The sequence below is a fragment of the Gorilla gorilla genome, chromosome 8 (genome assembly GCF_029281585.2).
Source record: "Gorilla gorilla gorilla isolate KB3781 chromosome 8, NHGRI_mGorGor1-v2.1_pri, whole genome shotgun sequence".
NCBI lineage: Eukaryota > Metazoa > Chordata > Mammalia > Primates > Hominidae > Gorilla > Gorilla gorilla.
Window position 1 is genome coordinate 42878192 of NC_073232.2, and position 27172 is coordinate 42905363.

At 39.0% G+C, this 27172-nt stretch overlaps 1 protein-coding gene across 2 annotated transcripts in view; it reads right to left on the reverse strand.

Annotated features, from left to right (window-relative positions):
- Window positions 1-27172, reverse strand: part of MCU (mitochondrial calcium uniporter) — a 192079-nt gene that overhangs the window by 22199 nt on the left and 142708 nt on the right. For both annotated transcript variants that reach the window (XM_031015503.3, XM_063709991.1), the window contains exons 3-4: window positions 6174-6344; window positions 4993-5097 (exon numbers count right to left, since the gene is read on the reverse strand). In XM_031015503.3, coding sequence (XP_030871363.2) covers window positions 4993-5097; window positions 6174-6344 — 276 coding nt within the window. The remainder of the gene's footprint in view (window positions 1-4992; window positions 5098-6173; window positions 6345-27172) is intronic.

Consider the following 27172-nt stretch of genomic DNA (forward strand, 5'->3'; position numbering starts at 1 on the left):
TTAAAATCATATTGAGTTTCTGTGAGAGATGCTATCTGATGGCATAATCTCTCACTAGCAAATAACAGAACTAAGAGAGCTATGATGTGTGCATCTAAACATTAAAAAGGTCTTTTGAAATTCTACACCAATGCTGCTATTGAGTTACTAAAGTTCACACTTCAATTTATGATTATTTCCATGAATTACAGATTTTTGACCCTTGCAAGCTTTATACCCTAATTTACTTCTAGAGAAGCAAGGTAGATATTCCAGAGTTCCTGGATACAGATAAAGCAACGGATTGTTTTAGGCTGCCAAATCACCAGGGAATCAAATACAATCCCCTGTTTTTTCAATTTCTACCTTTTCTTATTCAATTTGAGAAAAGCTTTATTTAAAAAACTAAACGTTCATTTCTGTTTAAAAAATTTCTGTTTAAAAAATACAGTTATTACAGAAATGGTTGGTATTTATTAATTAATTAATATACCTTTAGTTTTTGACAACATAATACATGGAAACTCACATCTTAACTTTCCTGATTGTTATACTTTATATAGGAATATATTAGTGAACTTCCAGAATGTTACCAATAGAAAATCTAAACAGATGAACTCTCTAAGTAATTTACACAAAAACACACCTCTGTAAAATAGGCCCTGTACTTCTGTTATTTTAAAGAGAACTTCTAGCCCAAGAATCAGGGAATAAAGAAGAAAAACACATTAGCATAGCTGATAAATGGCTAACTGTCCCTGATCTACATGTTTAATTATTCCAACTTCAAAAAATCTGATTCGATAATGTCTTACTACAGTTGACCCTTGAACAATGTGGCAGGGGGGTTGGGGCACCACCACCCTGCAACTTTTGAAACCTCAAAAACTTAACTACTAATGGCCTACCTGGACTAGAAGCCTTACCAATAACATAATTAATGAATGCTTTGTATATGTATTATATACTGTATTCTTACAGTAAAGTAAGCTAGAGAAAATAAAACATTAAAATCATAAAGAAGGGAAAATAAATGTATAGTGCTGTACTGTATTTATCTACATTGTAAGTTTACATTGTCTGTTTACAAGATAAATCATCTGTCTAAAATGATGGGCAACCGTAGCTGCAGACCTCAGTCTACAGTACATATCAAGCAATCCAACTTTTTCTTGCAATGTCATATCACTTTTCTCTGCTTCTTGGGAGCACTTCCAGCATCACTGGTAGCACTTCGTATGGGTCCCATGGTGTTATTCAAGGTGGACTAAACACAAAAAAATTTTGAGAACTGCAGGAGATCAATTTTTACTGCAATAGACAATTTACTGGAAAGAAGAACTACCCATGAGGAGATAATTAGCACCACACAGCATTTTAAAACTGTTTGGTATGTGATATTAAAAACACTTGAGTTTACTGCAATAGCAACAAGAGGTGGCTATGAAATTACTAGAGTAGTATACTATGTACCAGAGTCAATTTTATGCAGATATTATTTAACACTGCATCTTTACATTTGTTTACACTTCTCTCAACTGCAAATGGCATCATGCATGGTAAGTGTGTGCATAAGTTTTGATAATTTTTAACTTTTTATAATAGATATGTATATATTTTATGGTAGTAAACGATAGAAAATAGGAAGGGCATGGTGGTTCATGCCTGTAATCCCAGCACTTTGGGAGGCCAAGGTGGGTGGATCACCTAAGGTCAGGAGTTCAAGACCTGCCTGGCCAACATGGTGAAACCCCATCTCTACTAAAAATACAAAAATTAGCCAGGCATGGTGGCACGTGCCTGTAATCCCAGTTACAGGGAGGCTGAGGGAGGAGAATAATTTGAACCCGGGAGGCAGAGGTTGCAGTGAGCTGAGATTGCACCGCTGCACTCCAGCCTGGGGGACAGAGAGAGACTCCGTCTCAAAAATAAAATAAAATAAAATAAAATAAGATAGACTTGTATCTACATATATTTCATGCATTCATGACATACTTAACTTTTCTTAATTTTTTTGGATATTTCTAGGTTATGTGGTTCGTTTGCAAGTTTTTTCAAACCTGCTTTGTTCAACACTCAACTGTATTTAAAGAATATCTTTCCATTCTATTTAAGGATACTTTTCTATACTTTCTCCCAGCTAGCTCCCTCTCATTTAGCTTAAAGAAAGTGAATATGGCCTCTGCACAATCAAAATGCTACCCAGCGAACACATTTAATTCACTCAATATAGAAGGAATCAATGGGGAATACAAAATCACAGTGCCTTCCCTCACAGCATCAAAGAAAAGGACGAAGCAAAATTCAGAGAAGAGATTAATCATTTTTGGTTGGTCAGGGGTCAGAGACAGAAAGAGTATGATCATTAAAGGCTTACTGGAAGAGTCAATATTGACAATTTTGACTTGAGAAAACAGGGGTTAGGAAGAAAGGCATCTTAGGCAGAGGAAAGTGAGCGAACAGTGAGATGGAAAAGAACGGGGCATAGTTCAGGAAACCATGAAGGAATACACAGTGGAGAAAAAGTAGGCAACATGTAGGAGGGAAAGAAAACATTTTAAAAGGTAGATGTGGACCAGATTATAGAGGAATTTAATAACAGGGTTTCACTCAGAACTTTTCTATGTTAGACCCAATTCTTTCTTTTTTTTTTTTTCTTTTTTTTTTTAAAAGATGTGTTGCCCAGGCTGGTCCCAAACTCCTGGTCTTAAGCAATCCTCCTGCCTCGGCTTCCTAAAGTGCTGGGATTACAGGTGTGAGCCACCTTACCAGGCCTAAACCCAATTCTTAAAAGCAGGATTGAAAAGAAGGAATGTCCTACAGCAGCGGTCCCCCACCCCTGGGGTGCGAACCAGTACTGGTCAGTGGCCTGTTAGGAACCAGGCTGCACAGGCCAGTGAGTGAGCATTACTGCCTGAGCTCCATCTCCTGTCAGATCAGCAGCAGCAGCATTAGATCTCATAGAGCACAAACTCTATTGTAAATTGTGCATGTGAGGGATCTAGGTTGTGTGCTTCTTATGAGAATCTAACTGATGCCTGAGGATCTGAGGTGAAAGTTTCATTCCAAAACCACTGCCTCTGCCCCCGCCCCCACTGTCAGTGGAAAAATTATCTTTAACAAAACTGGTCCCTGGTGCCAAAAAGGTTGGGAACTGCTGTCCTATGGGGCTGGTGGAAGGAGTGGTGGAAGGGGCATTAACAACAGCAGTGAGTTACAATGAATATCAAGGGTAAATAGAGAAACAGGACCAAAGAAGACACAACTCGGCTGGGCGCGGTGGCTCACGCCTGTAATCCCAGCACTTTGGGAGGCCGAGGCGGGTAGATCACAAGGTCAGGAGATCGAGACCATCCTGGCTAACACGGTGAAACCCCATCTCTACTAAAAATACAAAAAATTAGCCGGGCGTGGTGGCGGGCGCCTGTAGTCCCAGCTTCTCAGGAGGTTGAGGCAGGAGAATGGCGTGAACCTGGGAGGCAGAACTTGCAGTGAGCCGAGACTGTGCCACTGCACTCCAGCCTGGGTGACAGAGCAAGACTCAGTCTCAAAAAAAAAAAAAAAGAGACACAACTCAAAATGCTATTTTAGAGGGCTACTTAGCATTGTACCGTGCAGAGCCATAGTAGAGGCTAGGATGAAAAGAAATATTAGTAATACTGACTCTGTCTTTATTTAAAATTTTGTTCATCATGCATTTTTTGCATTAACTCTGGTTTTTTAAAATAGTACATAAAAATACTATTTATCTTGCTGGGTGCGGTGACTCAGGGCTATAATCTCAGCACTTTGGGAGGCTGAGGCAGGTGGATAATTTGAGGTCAGGAGTTCAAAACCATTCTGGCCGACATGGCAAAACCCCATCTCTACTAAAAAAAAAAAAAAAAAATTAGCCTGGCGGCTGGGCATAGTGGCTCATGCCTGTAATCACAGCACTTTGGGAGGCCAAGGCGGATGGATCACCTGAGGTCAAGAGTTCGAGACCAGCCTGACCAATATGGTGAAACCCGTATCTGGCTTGAACCTGGGAAGTGGAGGCTGCAGTAAGCCAGTGTCATGTCACTGGGCTCCAGCCTGGGCGACAGAGTGAGACTCTTAAAAAAAAAAACCCAAACAAAAAAACCCAACAATTCTTTATCTTGATTACTGAGTTTTTTGGTGCCCTCTTACAATTTGTGTCTGAGGAGAGCACCTTTCCTTTTCCCATAAAAGCATATACAGGCTGGGAACAGTGGTTCATGCCTGTAATCGCAACACTCTGGGAGGACAGAGAGGGAGGAGTGCTTGAGCCCAGAAGTTCAAGACCAGCCTGGGCGACACAGTGAGACTTCATCTCTACAAAAAGAAAAAAAATTATCCAGGCATGGTGGCACATGCCTGTAGTCCAAGCTACTCCAGCTGCTTGAGAGGATGAGGCAGGAGGATAACTTGAGGTCGAGGCTGCAGTGAGCTGTGATTATGCCACTGCACTGCATCCTGGGTGACAGGGTGAGATCTTGTCTCAAAAAATCAAAAAACAACAACAACAAAAAACCATGCACCATGTCAGAAGTTCCTAAGAACTATTATTATTGTACAATAACTGACTTTCAGATTGCTGACCTTGAGCCATAAAAAAAGCTCAATACTTATTACAATGCTTAAGAGAACAGAGAAGCCTATAGCTTATTTTAAAAAGATATCCCCTGCAATGTTATTAAAGTAGTATGACTTTTGGCCTTTATGAAGGGAAGGGGCTTCAGTTATGTAGGACATTCATTTATGTGAAACAGAGTGACAATATCAGATAATGAAGCATTCTGGAATCTAGGCAGAATCAAAGTGATTTTTGTCGATGTACTAGCCAAGTGCCAAGTACTCAATGAGCTCTTCAACTGAAATGTGTCTATCTGTATATAAAACTTTCAGTGTTCTTTGAATACTGTTTCTCAAGGTTACCCAAGGAAAAAAAATAAAGTTATTTCCAAAAGCCCTTCCCACATTTCTGTGACCTTACCAAGGTTACTATTTTACCTCTTTTTGGTGGTCGTACGTGATATGTTAAGTCATTAATGACCAGCTTAAAGTCATCAAGGAGGAGGAGGTCTATTCCTGTTGAAGCAGCAACGCGAACACCATCTGTGAAAATTTCAAATGAAACTTGTCATAGGTCCATAATTATTCAAGAATGGTCAGGAAAATTCAATCTTCAAAATCGTTTTTAAAAATTACCTCTTCCTTTTAAAATTTCAGTTAACTTTTTGCCTCATTTCCTATGCAAACAAAGTTTAGGTTGAAGCTCTGTTTTTAGGACTCAAGTTTGTGAAGATTTAACAACAGCTTTTCCTGTGAACTATATGAACAAGTGAAATAATTAATGGTCATAGTTCTATAGGTGTACATTGGAAATCTAGGGTCACTGGGACAGCTGTATGGGCTTAACACTGTCTATAATGGAAGCTGGTTGAGTCAAAAAAAATATTTTCTGACATATGGTACTTTTCAGTATAGTCACTGATTAGTTGCCAATAATTCAGTAGAGACAGACGCTGGGGTTAGCAAAGTATTATACATCCACCAGCTGGTCTACTAATTATATTGCCAGATGAGTAGAAATGTGGTAATTGTTAACTGGTGAATCCAGGTGAAGGGTAAATGGGCATTTATTGTACTAACCTTTCAAGTTTTCTGTAGGTTTGAAAAATTTTAAAGTAAAAATGGGGAAAACACAATGGGAAAAAAACTTAAAAAGATTTAAAAATAAATAAATTAAATACATAAAATGGTAATTTTTAGTGCCTTAGTTTATATTCTTTTCAAATTATATACTTCTTTATTTTGGCAAACTTTTCTTTCCAGAGATGAGGGTTTAACTACTGGAAGTATTTATTCTACACCTAAAGTAATGATAAAAAGTCTCAATAATATAAAATGTGATTGATTGTTCATCCTTGCTCATGGCATTATATGTGAGCTGCTTTTGAATGAGATTCCCTGTGCATACACATTTGCTAAAACCGATCAATTATACTCTGAGTACCACTGGGAGAGAAATCCCTTTCTCTCCTGGTAAGTGCTAAGCAAAAGAAAAAAGTTTTCTGAAGTTAACAGTATAGGGTTCTTTTGTAGCTACGTGTGTGGTGTATGTATGTGTCTAGAAATGGTGTGGGGTGAAATGAGGGGTAGATGGTAATTAATAATGATGGTGACTATACCTGGTGAATAGATAGCAACTCTGTCAATTCCCCGATCCTCTTCTTGCAGTTGTCGTAAAAATACACCAACAGAGTCAGAGATAGGCTTGAGTGTGAACTGACAGCGTTCACGCCGGGATGGTAGCCTCACAGATATCACAGGTAACCCATTTTGATAAACCACTGTAACATCTGAATGAAAAAGACCCACAAACATATGATAATTGGATTTCAATGTAAGTTAAAGTCACATTATTACCATTCTTGCATGGGGGTCTATTATTAGTGTGATTTAAAATGTTTTCAAAGAAGGTTTAAGCACATGCCCTTTAGCCTTAGTTGAAGGTTATTCTGGGAACTGGCTTATAAAAGATCAAATGGATCACATAGCTCATTTTACAGATATGAAAAAACAGGCAAGGAACTGTCTTCTGAGTGGGTCAAGGAGAAGCTTTCCCAAGGATATCAGGTGAAGTTCTTGATATTGGTGAATACAAGCCCTGGTTCCATTTAGCAAGATTTTATTAAGCAGTCAGAGATTGCTGGGCTAGACTTCATAGCCTGTAGGACGCGGATCTCGGGATCCAGAGCTTTCAAGAAGTACACTAATAAGTGAGACTCTTACTCCAAAACAGTCAATTCATGTATATACAGTACAGTATCATATCCAAGCTGATAAGTGAGAAACAAAAGTGAAATCCTAAGCCCCTCAACTGACTGAATGGACCCCCTCTTGGCCAAGGGACCCCAGGGTAAACCTTTAAAGCTAAGTTCTCAGCCATGACAGGATGGGAGGTCAGACACAATTCATTATACCCCTTCCTTGCTAGCCACCATTAGGCATTCTTTCCTAAGCGCTTAAGAGAAACTAGCCCTTTCAAAAGACTCCACCACTGATATCAACCAATTAACTGACCAACAATGCCCCTCTTTTTTGCCTGACAAGAGGCCACCGACCATGGAGTGGTTCTGGCCGGTCTACAGAGAATGCGCAGTGAGGGTTTTCACACCCTCTGCTTCATCTTTTGATGCCAGAGAGCTGAAAACTCCACCCTCAGATCATGCTGACGCAGCCATTTTTTGTACACGGGACCCATGAAGGGGCATGAAGCTCAGTTGTGCATACACACATTTCTCCTTTCATAAATATGCATGGCCTCTCCTATAGTGTACTGAGTATGTATATTTGGCCACCCTGCTCAGCATGCATCCTGTTCTTTTTGCCTCTTCCTCGAAGTGTCTGTTTTTGGCTTCTGAATGGAGGCTACACTTCCCAGCCTGTCAGAATGGCCACCCTGCAGCCTGCAACCTTTATGAGAAATATAGGTCTCCTTTCCAAATTTATGAACCTCGCCATTCTTCAGTTGTCATAAGTTAGCATTCTATCAAAAACAATTCATGTTCTCTTGAATGTCTTCATAAGCTTGGCTAGACAGAACCAAAACTCAGATGTTTAAGATTTTATAACAAAATGTTATGAAGGGAAAATTTATTATGAACTATTAAATTGAAGGGATCTTCTACAAAAGTATAGCATAGAATGCCTATTTCCTTATTTTCTCCCTCAGTATTCTTGATTTGTAGGGTCCCAGTAGAACAACTATCAAAATAACCCTCTTTTGGAATAATTTTCACATACATTTTTTTAAAAATGCATTTTTAAAATAAAAAATTTTTACATAAGCAACTGAGCATTTAAAGATGATGTTAGCACTAAGGAAAGAAAACAGGCTTTGGAGTCAAATATGGGACTGAACCTTGGCTCTGTAATTTTGGGCGTATTATATAACTTCTCTGAGCCTCACTTTTTTCATATATAAAATGGGCTTTAGCCAGGCACGGTGGCTCATGCCTGTAATCCCAGCACTTTGGGAGGCCGAGGTGGGCAGATCATGAGGTCAAGAGATTGAGACCATCTTGGCCAATGTGGTAAAACCCTGTCTCTACTAAAAATAAAAAAATTAGCTGGGCGTGGTGGTGCACGCTTGTAGTCCCAGCTACTCGGGAGGCTGAGGCAGGAGAATCACTTCAACCCAGGAGGTGAAGGCTGCAGTGAGCCAAGATCGCGACACTGCACTCCAGCCTGGCAACAGAGTGAGAATCTGTCTGAAAAAAAAAAGGGGGGGTTTAATCCCTAACTCACAGAGCTGTTGTGAGAAATGAGTGAAATACATAAATAATTCAAAACACTTAGCATATTACATGATACATAAATGATAATGTTTCCTTACTAGCTTCTTTGAAGAATCAAAAGTTGACAAGATGTGGCGACATGTGTCTGTAGTCTCAGATACTCAGGAGGCTGAGGCAGAAGGACTGCTTGAGCCCAGGAGTTTGAATCTACAGTGAGCTATGATTGTGCCACTGCACTCCAGCCTGAGCAACCGAGTGGGACCCCATGTCTAAAACCTTTTTTTTTTTTTTTTTTTTGAGACATCTTGCTCTATCACCCAGGAGTGCAGCGGCATGATCACAGCTCACTGCAGACTCGAGCTCCCAAGCTCAAGCGATTCTCTTACCTCAGGCTCCCAAGTTGCTGGGACTACAGGCGTGCACCACCATGCCAGGCTTTTTTTTTTTTTTTTTTTTTTTGTAGAGACAGGGTTTCACCACATTGCCCAGGCTGGTCTTCAACTCCTGAGCTTGAGCAGTGACCCGCCTTGGCCACCCAAAGTGCTGGGACCAAAGGCATGAGCCACTATGCCTGGCTTCTAAAAACAATTTTTTTAAAAAAAGTAAGAGTCAAAAATTACATTCTATTATGCTTCTAAGGATTTATATCCCTACTAATCAAAGAGTTTATAGCAAATGTGTGTTAAGATTAATGTTTTGGAAATCCAAAATGCATCAAGCTTTCCATAGTTGTAGTTGTAGACATTTACATCTTATTTCCTTGTCTATTCTAGTAATTCATAAGGCCTACACTATATACAAAATCTTCACACTAAAATCTTTCATGATTTGAATTTTCAAGAAATAACCCTAATTGAGACATAGTTTATAAATAACAAAATACATTCTTACTTAAAATGGAAATCTGATGAGTTTTTACATAAGAATCAAAATAAAGAACATTTCTATGATTCCCCCAAATTCTCTGATCCCCATCCCAGTTAATCCCTGGGTAACCATTGATCTGATTTTTGTCACCACAGATTACATTAGGTTTTTATAGATTTTTATATAAATAAAATCACGCTATGGACCCTTTTATATTTGGCTTCTTTCTCTTGGCATGATTATGAGATTCACCTATGTTGTTATTAGTAGTTCATTAATTAACTAGTTCATTAGTAGTCATTCATTTGTATTGCTGAGAAGGGTGTCATTGCATAGATACACCACAACTTGTTTATCCTGTTGACGAACATCTGGGTTGTTTCCAGGTTTTGGCTACTATGAATAAGGCTTTTATGATTATTTGCATACAAGCCTTTGTGTGACATGTTTTCATAGTATATCTTTCCCTATCCTTTTACCTTATCCATGTTTTATTTAAAGTGAGTTTCCTGTAGAAAGCTTATAGTTGGGTCTTGCTATTTTATCCAATCTAACAATCTCTGCCTTTTAATTAAAGTATGTATATTATTTGCATTTAATGTAATTTAAGTATGGCTGAATATAAGTCTACCATCTTACTACTTATTTTCTTTTTGACCCTACTGTTCTTTCTTCTACTTTTCCTCTATTCTTGCCATTTTTAGATTTACTATCTTTTAATCTCTTTAAAAAGGATTTTTTCATTTAATCACTATTTATTGTAATTTAATCTCTTTTTTTAGAGACAGGGTCCTAATCTGTCTCCCAGCCTGGAGTACAGTGGTGTGATCACAGCTCACTGCAGCCTTGATCTCCTGGGCTCAAGTGATCCTCCTACCTCAGCTTCCTGAGTGGCTAGGACAATAGGCATATGTAACTATGCCTGGATAATTTTTTTTTTGGTGGGGGTAGAGACAGGGTCTCACTATGTTGCCCAGGCTGACCTTGAACTCCTGGACTCAAGCAATTCTCACACCTCAGCATCCCAAAGTGCTGGGATTACAGGATTGAGCCACAATGCCCAGGCTAATCTCTGCTATTGACTTATTAAATATACCTTATTTTATTTATTTTTATTTTTTTGAGATAGGGTCTTGCTCTGTTGCCCAGGCTGGAGTGCAATAGTGGGATCTTGGCTCACTGCAACCTCCACCTCCTGAGTTCAAGCCATTCTCTGGCCTCTACCTCCTGGGTAGCTGGGACTACAGGTACCCATCACCACAACCATACTAATTTTTCTTTAGTAGAGACAGGGTTTCACTATGTTGGCCAGGCTGGTCTCAAACTCCTGACCTCAAATGATCCGCCCGCCTTGGCCTCCCAAAGTGCTGGGATTACAGGCGTAAGCCACCACACCTGGCCCTTATTTTATTTTTTTAAGCATTACTCTAGAGCAAATATTGCTAAACTTTTTTCTGTAAAGGCTGAGGTATTAAATATTTTAGACTCTGTGGGTCATAAGATCTCTGTTACAACTACGAACTCTGTTACTGTGGTGCAAAAGCAGCCACATGCAATATGTAAACAAATAGGCATGGCTGTGTTCCAACAAACTTTATTTATAATAAGCAATAGGCTGGCTTTGGCCTGTAGGTTAGGGGGTCGCCAACCCCCAGGCCACAGACTGGTACCATCGAAAAAGTGTCTTACACAAAACTGGTCCCTGGTGCCAAAAAGGTTGAGGAGCACTGCTGAAGGTCATAGTTTGCTGAATTCTGCTCTATGTTATACATCTTTACCATATCACAGTCAGTCTTCAAATAATATAATATCACTTTAGGTATAGTTTAAAGGACCTTACAACAAATACTTCCATTCCCCCTGCTTGCATTCTTCGTGGTATTGTTCTCACACGTTTTTCTACATATATTATAAACTGCACATTATTTTTGTGTGGTTTACCTTTTGATTATCTTTTAAAGAAATTTTGTTTTGCATAGTATAAGAGTTTGTGTATATTCTTATCTTTGTTCCTCTATGTCTTTTTTCCTCTGTCTGCCTTTTTAAAACTTTTACTTTTTAATAAAGACAGGGTCTCATTCCGTTGCCCAGGCTGGAGTTCAGTGGCACCATCATGGCTCACTCAGTCTCAAACTACCGGGCTCACTGGATACTCCCGCCTCAGCCTCCAAAGTAGCTGGGACTACAGGCATGTGCCACCATGCCCAGCTAATTTATTTTATTTTTGAGACAGAGTCTTGCTCTGTCACCCAGGCTGGAGTGCAGTGGTGTGATCTTGGCTCACTGTAGCCTTCACCACCTTCAAGCGATTCTCCTGCCTCAGCCTCCCCAATAGCTGGGATTACAGGTACACACCACCACACTTAGCAAATTTTTGTATTTTTAGTAGAGATAGGGTTTCACCACGTTGTCCAGGCTGTTCTCGAACTCCTGACCTCAGGGGATCCACCTGCCTCAGCCTCCCAAAGTGCTGGGCCAGCTAATTTTTTTAATTTTAATTTTTAATTTTTATTTTTGTAGAGACAGGGTCTCACTATGTTGCCCAGGCTGGTCTCAAGCAATCCTCCTGCCTCGGCTTCCCAAAATGCTGGGCTCACAGGCGTAAGCCACCATGCCCAGCCCTCTGCCTGCTTTTCAACATTTTCCTTTTATCACTGGTTTTCAACAATTTGACTGTGATGTGCTTTGCTTTTCTTTATGAATGGTTGGGAGTTGTTAGATTTTTTAGATCTGGCTTTCCTCAAATTTGGAAAACTTTTGACCTTTATTCAACTATTATTTTTTTCTGTCTGCTACCCTTCTGGGATTCCAATTACACTTATGTTAGGCCATGTAATATTGTCTCACAGGTCACTGAGGCTTTCTTCATACATTTCAGGGGCTTTTTTCCCTCTCTCAGTTTCATTTTGGATAGTTTTAATTGCAATATACTTCAACATCATGGATTTTTTTCTTCTGCAGTGTCTAATTTCCTGGTAATTCCATCTATATGGTGTTTTCATTTCAGACATATTTTTCACCTCTAGAAGTTGCATTTCTTTTTATATCTTCCATTTCTTTTCACATTATACTTATATTTTTCCTTTTCTCTATGAGCATAAGGATAATATTTATAATACCTATTTTAACATTCTTGGCTGTTTATTCCATTATCTCTGACATTTCTAGGTCTGCTCATTGACTGAATTTTTGGAAGGCTTATTTTTTGCTTCTTCATATGCCTAGTAATTTTTGATTGGTGGTTAGAAATTTTTAATTTTACATTGTTGAGTGCTGGATCTGGTATAGTTAAATTACTTGCATGTTAGTTTGGCCCTTTCAAGACTTCAAAAAATTCTTTTAGGACAGATCTAGAGAATCCTTTATTCTAGGACCAATTTGTCCCTACTTCTAAGATATGGTTCTTCTGAGAATGTCTTCCAAATGTTCATGTGTCCAAGGGTATCTCTCTACTGTGGCTAGAGGGAAGCAATATTATTCATTTTATATTACTGGCAATAGTTATTTTCTAGGAAGTTGTTCTAGCCTGGTCTTGTGGTTTAGAATTCAGCCAAAGCCTCACAGGATGCCTATGCAGATTTCCGAGACTCCTCTTTCTCTTCATAGCTCCTTCCTCTGTAAACCTCTGTCTCATAAATTCTAGCTGCCTTGGGATTTACAAACTCTGATCTCTGTTTCTTCATCTTAACTAGATGGCCAAGCTCTGTTTCCCCTCTCTGTGATGCAGTTTAGAGGCTGCCTCAGGCTGTAAACTCAACCAATGCAGGGTTCAACTCATTTGTTCCTCTTATCTCAGGCATCACAGTCCTGTGTGCCTATTGTCCAGTGTCTGAAAACAGTTGTTTCAGATATTTTGTCTGGTGTTCTAGTTGTTTATAGGCAGGATAGTAATTCCCATAGCAGTTAATACTTCATGGATGTACGATTTGAATTTTTACATAAAAACTAAAAGGCAAAATCAGAAATCCTTATTGACTTTTTCCTTCCAAAGGAATCGTCTGTTTCCTAAGGAAGAAGAGGTCAAAATAGTAATTTGAATTGAATATATAGCATGTACTATCTAAAGTCTGCAATACCTAAAGATATTTTTAAAATTTGTCATACTCCTTCTTGTTCTAAAAGAATCCTTAACAATTAATCTACTGTTTCCTGAAGTCAGAACCACTAACATGAGAATATTTCTATCTTTTCTATAGGCAGTAATGATGATGAAGTCATTAAGATTAGTGATTAAATTATCCAATTATCCCCTTTCTGTATGTGAAAAAGAGTAACCACAGATCAAGAAGTAGAGAGAGTTGAATTTAAATACGAGATAGAATCTGTGAGTCTGAAATGTATTTGGAGGATCTTGAAGCTGTCTTTGCAAAAATTATAAAAGTGAGAAAATTATGACAGTGAAAGACACCTAATCTAACCAACCCCATATTTCCTTTAACCTCCAAACTGCCCTTGGTCATTCCTGGGCTTGGGCCTAGCTAGCTTTGGGAGAAATTTAGTTTTTAGTTTAAATAATATGCCTTCCCCCAAAATAAACTGCCTTCACAAAAACTAACAAAAGAGCAACAGGTTAGGAAGATCGGAGGAGGCTGAATTCTGCTAAGATGTAAGTGGAAGGGATTACCAAGCCATTATTCCAGAGGTCACAAGATTTGCAACTTCCCCACACCCACTCATGCAGATAACATCACTGTTGTAGAACCTAAGATTGGCCTTTTGAGATGTCCTTTCAGGCTCCTGTGGCCCCCACCCAGAAGAGGACTCAGCACATGAGGACCATTTTCCATACCCCTATGACTGCATCCACAACCAATCAGCAGCACTCGTTCCCTTAGCCTCCTGCCCACCAAACTATCCTTGAAGAATCCTGGCCTCCAATTTGGGGAGACTAATTTGAGTAATAAAACTCCAGTCTCCTGTTCAGCCAGCTCTGTGTGAATTAAACTCTTTCTCTATTGCAATTCTCCTCTCTTGACAAATTGGTTCTATCTAGGCAGTGGGCACAGAGAAGCTGTTGGACAGTTACAAATGCACTAAAACATCAGTTTCACAGGTAAATGCTTAGGGGTTACTGTTTTAAAATAACTGAGACAAAGTCAACAGAGAATATGAAGGTCTTTCATACCCAATTTAACTTCTTCCCTTAAAGAGCATGATGCTTTTTTCAAGGGAATGAAATAAGAAAGCTTTTGAGAAACTCTACAAGGAATAATGCAATTCAGAGCTGACAAGCCTTTATTATACTGCTTTTGAAATCCCAAGGCCTGCTTCTTTCCTACACAGTAGACTGTAATGTCAACGTTAGATTTCTTAGTTTGCAACTCAGGAATAACTATTGCCACGGTTCCTCAAGTTTCACAATATAAACAATAAACAGCTGGCTGTAGCGAAGTCACAATGGGTATTCATAAGCTAATGACAGTTGTCAGCTACTATTATCTAGATAAAAAATATTCTTTTAAAGTATAAATTGCATCAAGTGGCTGTTTGGTTGAATTTTTTTATCTTTTGTTTTGATTTCCATGTGAATAAAGTAAGAAATAATATAAGTATGTTCCAGAGCAGTGTGCTTCAAAAAAAGCCTAGAAATTATGAAGCATTCAACATGAATACTTAGAGCTAGAACATGATAACAGATTTAGGCATAAAAACCAAAAGCTGTGGAATTGTGCAGACTAAGAAGAGTAGTGCAGGAACTACAAACAATTGCATTTGAAGAAGGAATACATATTTTAAAAATGCCTTTGAGGCATCAGGAGTTGAAAAAACAGTCATAAAATACAAATGCTTGTTATTTTGTAAAATATTTTTAAAATGCTTGTAAAAATATATCGTATGAAGTTTGGCTGGTGTTCAAAACAATATCTCCACTAAAATATATCACCTGTATATATCTTGAGGGCTTATTATGAAAGGGACTTGGTACACAAGGAAGCACATGTTGGGGTTTTTCCGCAAAGCTACTTGGAGTAGAACTATATACGATGGATGATTTCAGGGGCTTATGATCTTAACATTGTCGATTTTCTCCCCATTTTCTGTAATATTCTGCATCATAAGTGTGAGATATAATCATAGAATTTCAGTGTTGGAAGGCCAGACAGATCATACAAACTAACATCCTTCTTTTGCAGCTAAGAATAACAGAGTCTAGTAACGTTAGATAATATTCCTGGGCCAGGCGCGGTGGCTCACCTGAGGTCAGGAGTTCGAGACCAGTCTGGCCAACATGGTGAAACTCCATCTCTACTAAAAATACAAAAAATTAGCTGGGTGTGGTGGCAGACACCTGTAATCCTAGCTACTCAGGCACTTGAGGCAAGAGAATTACTTGAACCTGGGAGGCGGAGGTTGCAGTGAGCTGAGATCGTGCCACTGCACTCCAGCCTGGGCAACAAGAGCAAAATTCTGTCTAAAAAAAGAAAAAAAGAAAAAGATAATACTGCTAAGGTCACAGAGTTCAATCCAATGCAATTTGGATCTCATCATTTCACTAAGAAATCCTCTTCTAGGTCACACATGACATTAGGTTGCTAAATTCAGTAGAAATTTTAGCTCTTAACTTGCTTGTTTTAGCAGCATCTAATGATGTTAACGACTCCCTCCCTTTGTAAAAAGTTTCCCCACCAGCTTCTATGATGCTTCTAGCTTTTCTTTCTGTCTAGACCTTCTAATTTCCCCTCATAAGCTAGTCTTCCTCTATTCATCCCTTAGAAGTTTCTAAGTGCTTTGTCCTAGGCCTCTGTGCTTCTCAATTCACACACTCTCTAGGAAATCTCACGTCCTCCCGAAGTCTCATGTAAATGCTGATGATATCCCAAGCCTATATTAAATTGTCTGCTAGAAATTGGGTCTCCCACAGCCATAACTGAAACTCAAAAGTCCTAAAAGTGAATCCATCTTCCCTAACCACCCATAATCTCAACCAATAACACCACCATTATTTTATTTTTGACCAAGCCAGAAAATTACCTGGCATCCTTGACTATTCATAGAGCCAGAATCTGACATTCCTCATATCTTATCAGTCATCATGTGCTTTCATTCGATTTTTTTTTTTTTTTTTTTGGAGTCTTGCTCTATCACCCACGCTGGAGTGCAGTGGCGGAATCTCGGCTCACGGCAACCTGCACCTCCCAGGCTGAAGCGATTCTCCTGCCTCAGCCTCCCGAGTAGCTGGGATTACAGGTGCCTGCCACCATGCCCAGCTAATTTTTTGTATTTTTAGTAGAGACATGGTTTCACTATGTTGGCCAGGCTGGTCTCGAATGCCTGACCTCGTGATCCACCCGTCTCGGCCTCCCAAAGTGCTGGGATTACAGGTGTGAGCCACCAACCCCAGCCCTTTCATTCTATTTTTTAAACAGCTCTAAGCCCTCTGATACTGTCTACACTACCACCATTTTAGTCCAGGCCACCACCATCTCTTTCTTCTATCAGCTACATTGTAATTGGAGTCCTTAATTCCAGCCTTGCTCCAGTTCAATTTTACACACTGAAGCAGGGTGATCTTTTTCCAAATGAAGCCACTATCCTGAAGTTGGTAGTTGGTGTTTACCATTTCCATCCATTTATACATACACACACGCACAGGCAGACACACACACACACATGCACAAACATATATCTCAATACACAATATTTAGTATTGTGATAGCCAGCCTTCAAGAAGGCTCTCTATAATCCTTGCCTGTAAGTATCTGCTATGGTTTGAATGTCTCCTCCAAAACTCACCTTGAAATTTAATTGCCACTTTAACAGTGTTGAGAGGCAGGACCTTTAAGAGGTGATTAGGTCATGAAGGCTCTACCCCATAACTAGATTTTTGCCATTATCATAGGAGTGGGTTAGTTACTGGGGGAGTGGATTCCTGATAAAACAAAAAAGGTGAGTTCAAGTCAATTTCCCCTGTCTGTCTTCTGTGCACACTTCCTCACTATGTGACGCCTTCTGCCATGTTACAGTGCAGCAAGAAGACCCTCACTAGATGGACTCCTCGATCTTGGACTTCCCAGAATTGTAAGCCAAATCAATCTTTTCTTCATAAATTACTCAGTTTGCAATTGATATAGCAGCAAAGAAATGGACTAAGATAGTATAGATGCCTCTTGACTTATGATGAGATTGCCTCTGCATAAACCCACTGTAAGTAAAAAAATGCATTTACTACTCCAACAAATCCATCATAAAGTCAAAAAACCATAAGTTGAAACATCAGAAGTCAGGGATTGTCTACATTCATGCCCTGTGTAGTGTCATCCACATCAAATCAGGGCTGGTCTGCAGAACCAATATGATACAGCTGAAGTGATGATGTGTACTTCCAAGACTATGTCATAATAGGCTTTACTTCTGCTTTGGTCTCTTGTACACTTGCTCTAGGGGAAGCCGGTCATATCATGAGGACAATCCTGCAGCCCTATGGAGAAGCCCACATGGAGAAGTGGTACCTTCTTGACCAAAAGTAAACTTGTCAACCATGTTAGTGAGTCACCTTAGAATCAGATCTTCTGGCCTCAGTCAAGCCAGATGATTAAGGCCCTGACTGACATGGGGCTGCACCCTCAAAAGACTACAAACTGCTCAGCCAAACTATTCCTAAATCCCTAATCCACAGAAACATGAGAGATAATAAAAGATTAGTTTATGCCCCTTTGTTGTAATTTGCTGTACAGTATTAAATAAGCAAATATAGTATGACTTTGCATATATTTATATAGTAATATCTCCTATACATGGAGGATATGTTCTAAGACTCTCAGTGAATACCCAGCTGCAGATAGTACAGAACCCTATATATAGTATTTTTTTTCCTATACATACATAACCTATGATAAAGTTGAGGAACTACCTATTTCTGGCTTTTGACTGGAGGCTATGCTTCCCAGCCTGTTAGAATGGCCACCCTGAAGGTTGCAACCCTTTATGAGAAATGAAGTTCTCCTTTCCAAATTTATAAACCTTGGAATTCTTCAGTTGACACGAGTGGCCTATGAGGATGGGATCTGTGGAGAACCCCAGGTTCCCCCAACTTGATCAGAAATCATTATACAGGACAGGTGCGGTGGCTCATGCCTTAAATCCCAGCACTTTGGGAGGCCGAGTGGGGCAGATTACTTGAGGTCAGGAGTTCTAGATCACCCTGGCCAACATGGCAAAACTCCGTCTCTAGTGAAAAAGTGCAAAAAATTAGCTGGGCATGGTGGCGTGTGCCTGTAGTCCCTGTTATTTGGGAGGCTGAGGCAGAAGAATCGCTTGAACCCGGGAGGCGGAGGTTGCAGTGAGCCCAGTTTGCACCACTGCACTCCAGCCCGGGCGACAGGGTGACACCTCGTCTCAATAAAAAAGGAAATCAATACACTGACATCTAAAGCTCAGCTGTCTCCCTGACCACACTGGGAGGAAGTTCCCCTGGATCTAAGATCTCCTACTTTTAGGTAGATTTTGGAGGCTTTATTCCTCTCCATTTGGATTATTCCTTTCCACTCCTTCCCTTCATTGCTTCCTGGTCCCTTCCCAGTCCCTATCCTGGTTCCCTCCATCTGGACCCTAAAGGGAACAACTTTGTTAGCTCTGGCTTTGAGGGGTGGGAGGAGCCTTCCCAGGCCAGTCAAACATTTTCATTTTCAAAAAAGAAGAAAAAAATTTTTTTAAGTTTAATTTATAAATTAGGCACAATAAGAGATTATCAGAAAGAACTAAGAAAAAAATAGAACAATTAAAACAACATGCCAGCATCACTACTCTTGTACATGGGGGGTTAGTATTAAGTAAAATAAGGGTTACTTGACCACAACTGCTGCAGTACTACAACAGTCAATCCGGTAACTGAAACAGCTACTAAGTGACTAATGCGCGAGTAGCATATAAAGCATGGATATGTGGAACAAAGGGATGATTCACATCCCAGGTGGGATTGAGCAGGAGAGCATAAAATTTCATCACACTACTCAGAATAGCATACAATTTAAAACTTATTAATTGGGCCGCGTGCAGTGGCTCACACCTGTAATCCCAGCACTTCGGGAGGCTGATGCAGGCAGATCACTTGAGGTCAGGAGTTTGAGACCAGCCTGGCCAACATGGTAAAACCCTGTCTCTGCTGAAAATACAAATATTAGCTGGGTGTGGTGGCAGGCACCTGTAATCCCAGCTACTCGGGAGACTGAGGCAGGAGAAATGCTTGAACCTGGGAGGCAGAGGTTGCAGTGAGCTGATATTGCACCACTGCACTCCAGCCTGTGACAGAGCAAGACTCTGTCTCAAAAAAAAAAAAAAATTGTTTATTTCTGGAATTTTCCATTTAATATTTTCAGACTGCGGTTGCCTGTGGGTAACTGAAACTATGGAAAGTGAAGCCATGGAAAAAGGGGTGGAGGGGAGACTCCTATATATAAAGGATCATGGTGTATACAACCCTCTAAAACTTGCCTTTTATGATAATCATTGCTTTGAGGTTTATCAAAGTTGGATCATATTTCTGGAAATATTCACTTAAACTCCTATATATAAGAAAGTGGTAAATTTTAAAAAAAGAAAAAAACACTCCTATATAGAATTTCATTCTATGAATACATTGCTTAATGACAGGGATACATTCTGAGAAATGCATCATTAGGTGATTCTGTCACTGTGTGAACATCATAGATAATATTTACAAAACCTAGAAGGTATAGCCTACTACACACCTAGTAGGTATCTAGGTATTGCTCTTAGGCTACAAACCTGTATACCATGTTACTGTGCTGAATACTGTCAGCAACTGTAACACAGTGGTAAGTATTTGTGTATCTAAACATTTCTGAACACAGAAAAGGTGCAGTAAAAATACAGTATTATACTCTTTTGGGACCAACATCACATATGTGGCCCATTGTTGACTGAAACATTGTTGTTATTTAGTACATGCATGACTGTATACCGTAATTTATATATTGAAAAACCAGATTTTCCCCCTATTATAAATAAAAATAAGGCTAAGAGAAAGTAGCACTACTCAATGTTTTTAGTTTCTGATGTAAATTTTTATTTCCTTTTAGAGCCTTGTGTTTCACATTTTACTCCTTAATTCATCTGGAACTTACTTATTTTTGTAATGTAGAGAAGTTGATTGTAATAGCACCATTTATTAAACAGTCTGCCCTTTCTCCTTGGCTTTACAATGCTAATCAATCACATGTCAGATTTCTATATATGCAAGCTTCCTCTAATCTGATCCAACAATCTTTCCTATACTAATACTTCATTGTTTTGATTATTATAGTTTTAGAAATACATCTTAATATGTGCTTAGGTACCACATGCCCCCTTGTTTTCCTATTCCAAATTTATCTTAGTTTTTTATATAGCTTTACTCTTTCATGTGAATTTTTAAGTAAGTTGATCAGCTCCTACTGGGGTTTTGATTAGCATTGCATTGAGTTTATAAATTCATTCTTCATATCTATTAACATGGTATAACTCTGCATTTATTCCTATCTTATGTCCTTCAATAAAGTTTATTATTCTCAATAAATGTCGTACATTTTATTTTTACTAGTTTCATGCCTAGATGCCCTCAAGTAATTTAACAATCACTTATATTCCTAAGGATAATTCCAAAAGTCTATATGCTTTTTTGCTAAATTATATGTTAGACAAAATATAAGATTGTCATTTTAATAGAATAAACTAAATATCTATCTACTTTGGTGACAATAAGGAGCTTCCTTATACATTACTGCAAAAACATCCTCAGAATATCTATATATATATATTTTTTGAGACAGAGTCGCATTCTTGTCACCCAGGCTGGAGTGCAGTGGCATGATCAGGGCTCACTGCAGCCTTGACTTCCCAGGTTTAAGAGATCCTCCTGCCTCAGCCTCCTGAGTAGCTAGAACTACAGGTGTATGCCTCCATGCCCAGCTAATTTTTTGTATTTCTATTTTTTTACATTTTTTTTTGAGATGGAGTCTTGCTCTGTTGCCCAGGCTGGAGTGCAGTGGCACAATCGTGGCTCACTGCAACCTCTGCCTCCCGGGTTCAAGCGATTCTTCTGCCTCAGCCTCCCGAGTAACTGGAATTACAGGTGCCCACCACCACGCCCAGCTAATTTTTATATTTTTAGTAGAGACAGTGTTTTGCCATGTTGGCCAGGCTGGTCTCGAACTCCTGACCTAAGGTGATCTGCCCACCTTGGCCCTGCAAAGTACTGAGATTGCAGGCATGAGCCACCACACCCAGCCTAATTTTTTGTATTTTTAGTAGAGATGGTTTTACCAAGTTGCCTAGGCTGGTCTCAATCTCCTGAACTCAGGTGATCAACCTGCCTTGGCCTCCCAAAGTGCTAGGATTACAGGTGTGAGCTGCTGCACCTGACAGAATATCTATAATTAATATGTATAAACAAAATGTGTTTGCTTCACAATAATCTCAGAAAAATCTACTTAAATATGTAAAATAATTAAAATTTTCTTTAAATGTCAAGAGAAGAAAAATGACTGCTTCCACTGAGTTTAACAAGGGGAAAAGACTGTAAGTTAAACATCAAATGCTGGCAAGGATGTGAAGCAACAAGAACTCTCATTCATTACTGTTCGGAATACAAAATAGTACAACCACTTTGGTAGACGGTTTGGTGTTTTCTTACGAAAATAAACATATTGCTACCAACCACGATTCTCTGTATTTACCCAAAGGAGCTAAAAAATGCCCATATAAAAACTTGCACACAGATGTTTGTAGTAGCTTTATTCATAATTGCCAAAACTTGGAAGCAACCAAGATGTCCTTCAGTAGGCAAGTGGACAAATTGTGGTATACCCAGATAACAGACTATTATTCAGTGCTAAAAAGAAATGAGCTATCAAGCCATAAAAAGACATAGAGAAAACTTAAATGTATCTTACTAAGTGAAAGATGTCAATCAGAAAAGGCTACATGCTGCATGATTCCTACCATAAGACATTCTGGAAAAGGTAAAACTATGGAGATAATAAAAGATTAGTACCGGCCTGCCAGGAGTTAGGGAGAAGGGAGACATGAATAGATAGAGCACAGAGGATTTTTAGGGTGGTGAAACTCCTCTGTGTGATACTATAACAGTGGATACATGTCATATATACATTTGCCCAAAACCCATAGGATGTAAAACACCAAGCGTAAACCCTAACGAAAATTATGGACTTGGGGTTGTAATGATGTGTCAATGCAGGCTCATCAATTACAACAAATGTACCCCTCTCATGGGGAGATATTCATCATGGGGGAGACTATGCAAGGATTTGGGGGCAGGGAATATATAGGATATTTCTGTACACTTCTCTAATTTGGGATGTGAACATAAAACTGCTCTTAAAAAAGTCTGCTTTTTAGTATTTTTGGTTAATTAACCTCTTTGAGAATCTGATAAAGCTATGGATGAACTTCTTCCTCAACCCTATTTCCTGAAAAAATCCAAACAGTTTATACATAAAAATTTTAGATATAATTTATAAAATAAATTATTTTATTTATAATTTTATAATTATATTTATTATTTATAAAATAAATTATTTTATTCCAATGCAATCATTATTGCACTGGAAACTGATTTTCTTCATATTGCCGTATTTTAAAAATAAATGTTTACAAAACCTGAAGGATTATTTCCCTCAGTTTTGAACCAAAATTAATGGCCATTTCCTGGTTTTTAAAAAGAAATAAAATATACAAATTATACAGAAAATAAATGTTAATTCAAGAGGAAAGAACATGTAAATTACAAGCTGCTATTGTTTAGCTTGACTAAAGAAGTCACATACTGCCCTAGTTTTGGAACATGGTAAATTGAATATTATCTTTGATATCCAAAAGGTTGTGTACTTTCTGTTTTGATGAAAAGTGGTACTGAAAATTCCGAGAAAGGTACATGGTAACAAACAGAATCACAGCTCACTTTGAGAAATGATGCTAGGTTAGGCTTGTGCAAGGAAACTAAGAATTGTCTGAGAATTATTTCATAACACTACTCAATACAATATCAAAAGTGAAAAGATTATAAATCCAAGTTTCATTTGTGAGGTTTTCTGTGTGGAGGTAATCTTTAAGATCTCTGCGGTTTTTCTATATGCCTACAGAGAAACTGACAAAACTTTTCATTCATGACTGGCCTACAGAGATACTTCAAGTAGTAGAAAATTCACATGGTTGTCCATGTCTACAGGACTATAGGACTACAGGTGTGCGCCACCACGCCCAGCTAATTTTTTGTATTTTTAGTAGAGACGGTTTCACCATGTTGCCTAGGCTGGTCTCAAACTCCTGGCTTTACCTTATTCAGAGCAATAGCTTGGCTAAGAGTTTATGATTTTTCTGCCAAATCCATAACAACAACTATAAGGTCTTGAATTAGATTACTCATTCATAAAGCTCGAAATATCCCCAAGTAAATCAAGCCATGATTAAACTCCTCCTGTACTAATCTTTCTTTTCTCTTAAAAAGCAAAACTCCTGCCAAATTTAATCAAGCAAAGGAAGATTTTAAATTTTTATCCTTTTGTTTGATAAAAACCTGTTCTCATGAAACTGATTACTTCTGGGGTAGCAGGCAAAACTTTTAGGCCTAAGAGTCTTCAAAGCCAGGATGTGCCAGTGAAAGAAAAGCAATGAATTATTACAATGGGTGGAGCTGCTTTCTCCTCTGAGGCAGTATAAGCGTGCACATTGCTAAGTTTGGAAGATGCACCATCTGTGCAGAGTACTAAGATCTTCATTACAGTCAAAAATTTTTGGGGGGTCAGGCGCGGTGGCTCACGCCTGTAATCCCAGAACTTTGGGAGGCTGAGGTGGGTGGATCACCTGAGGTCAGGAGTTTGAGAACAGCCTGGCCAACATGGTGAAACCCCATCTCTAATAAAAATACAAGAATTAGCCAGGCATGGTGGCGGGTGCCTGTAACCCCGGCTACTCGGGAGGCTGAGGCAGGAGAATCACTTGAACCCGGGAGAAGGAGGTTGCAGTGAGCTGAGTGCCATTGCACTTCAGCCTGGTGACAAGAGCAAAACTCCATCTCAAAAAATTTTTTTTTTTTCTCGTAGTTATTTTGGCAAAGAAATTTAACAGTCTGTCAGAGATGCTGGTAGCCATTAATATTAACAGCCTTTGTAATTTTCACAAGAGACCTGGATATTAGGAATTTTTCTTTAATTGTGTCAACATGCATGTTAACAGACAAAAACTAGGAACTAACTGCTTTGAACAGTATCAGTTATTTTCATCAAGCTGCATTCTGGAGGAAAATGAGTTAGTTTCCAATTCCCTCAAAATTCACTTCAAAATATTGGAAAAAATGATGACAATCCTGAAGTGGATCTGAAATCTGACATAAATTTGCTTCTGCTCCAAGCGAAGTAGTTCACTGTCAGCAGATAAAGCTTAAAGGTCTTTCCAATTTCATGTGGCTTCTTTTCTTGGTTGACTTTTCTATAAAAGTCAATCTTGAAGAACCCTTCAAGAAAAGAGTTCTGTGATGAAACAAGTTCATCCACATTTTGGTAAAGTTTCAAACTGTAATTACTACTTACAAAAAAAAATCTGAACTGTTGCATATATTTTTAAAATAAAAAAATATAAGGTGCTTCTGTTTTCACAACTTTGTATTTAAGTTGGTGAGAACTCTGCCACATTAAAATACTTAGGCTCTGTGTGCCCTATAATTTTTGGTGATTAAGTAGCTTTAATGCTTCATTTCTTTTTTGTTGTCAAGTCTTTTTAAAGTTGGAATGAAAGATATATAGTGGTGGGGTATAGTGGTTGGGTATGTATGTGTCCTCAATACAATAATGACACAGAATTTCCAACTGTGTACAACAGTTACTAACATGACTTGACAAAAAAGTCATTAATAACATTTGTCCCCTTTCCCTCCAAACTATTTTTAAAACTCACAAGAAAAACTCTAGACTATATAAAGAACTCTTACAACTCAATAATAAGAAGATAAATAGTCAAATGTTTTCAAAAGGTCCTTTGAATAGACACTTTACTAAATAAAATATCTGAATGGTTAATAAACACATGAAAAGATGTTCAATATCATTAATTATCAGTGAAATCCAAATTAAAACCACAATGAAGTAATATTACACATCCATTAGAGTGTCTATAATCAAGATTGATTGTACCAAAGTTGGGGAGGATGTAGGGAGACTGTCACACTGATGTACTGCTGGTGGGAATGTAAAGTGGTACAGTCACTTTGGAAAACAGTTTTCAGTTTCTTAAAAAATTAAGCATATACCTACAATATAACCCAACCATTCCATTCATAAGTATCTATCCAAGAAGAATGAAAACATGTCCATACAAAGACTTACAGGCAAATGCCAGCAGCAGCATTTTTTTTTTTTTTTTTTTTTGAGACGGAGTCTCGCTTTGTCACCCAGGCTGGAGTGCAGTGGCGCGATCTCAGCTCACAGCAAGCTCCGCCTCCTGGGTTCACGCCATTCCCCAGCCTCAGCCTCCCGAGTAGTTGGGACTACAGGCTCCTGCCACCACACCTGGCTAATTTTTTTTTTTTTTTGTATTCTTAGTAGAGACAGGGTTTTACCGTGTTAGCCAGGACAGTCTCGATCTCCTGACCTCATGATCCACCCGCCTCGGCCTCCCAAAGTGCTGGGATTACAGGTGTGAGCCACTGTGCCCGGCCAGCAGCATTATTTTTAATAGTTCAAAATGGAAAACAATCCTAATGTCCCTCATTTGGTGAATGAATAAATAAATGTGATATTTCCATATACCGGAATACTACCCAGCAATAAAAATAAAGACCTACAAATACACACTACAACATGGATAAGCCTTGAAAGCACTGTGCTGTGTAAAAGAAGCTAGATGCAAAAGACTACATATTGTATGAGTCCATTTATACGACATTTTTGGAAAAGGTTTAACTACAGAGACAGAGAGCAAATTAGTGGTTACCTGGGGTTGAGGGTGTGAGTGAAGATTAGAACTGGGGAACTTAAAAAAAAAAATTTGCTACCCTATCAACTGACAAACAAGTAAGCGGTCCAAAGATGGACTGTTGTGGCCAGCCATGGTGGCTCACCCCTGTAATCCCAGCACTTTGAGAGACTGAGGTGGGTGGATCACCTGAGGTCAGGAGTTCGAGACCAGCCTGGCCAACATGGCGAAACCCCCTCTCTACTAAAAATACAAAAATCAGTCGGGCATGATGGTGCGTGCTTGTAATGCCAGCTGCTAGGGAGGCTGAGGCACGAGAATCGCTTGAACCCAGGAGGCAGAGGTTGCAGTGAGCCAAGACCGCACCACTGCACTCCAGCCTGGGTGATGGAGCGGGACTCCGTCTCAAAAAAAAAAAAAAAAAAAAAAATAGATGATTTGTTGTGACAGATGTACAATGATGGGTAAATTTTATGGTATGTGAAATATAGCTCAGTAAAGCTTCTTTAAAAAGTAACAGGACAGAAAACAAACAAAAAAAGCTGGAGCATATATCTGGTTCCCAAAACCACGCACAGACCTTAGGTTTCGAATTTATATATTATCTATTACTTGGGTTGACTAAACAGATGATTGTTTATTATTAAACAGGAATTTTCAGATACTTTCATTATTAAAGTTATTTGCCCACAAACAATTTTTGTAGGGAAATCTTGTATCTTTTGTTAAGTACAAGATAAACGTAACAACTCTCTAGCAATTCTCTCTCATTTTTTTTTTTTTTTTTTTGTGAGACAAGGTCTGACTCTGTCGTTCAGGAGGGAGCAGTGCAGTAGCAGGATCCTAGCTCACTGTCGCCTTGACTTCCCACCTCATTGCAGCCCTGACCTCCTGGGCTCAAGCAATCCTCCCACCTCAGCCTCCCAAGTAGCTGGGACAACAGGCACGTGCCACCACGCCCAGCTAACTTTTGTATTTTTTAGTAGAGATGAGGTCTATGTTGCCCTGGCTGGTCTTGAACTCCTGAGCTCAAGAGATCCTCCCGCCTTGGCCTCCCAAAGTGCTGGGTTTACAGGCATGAGCCACCATGCCTG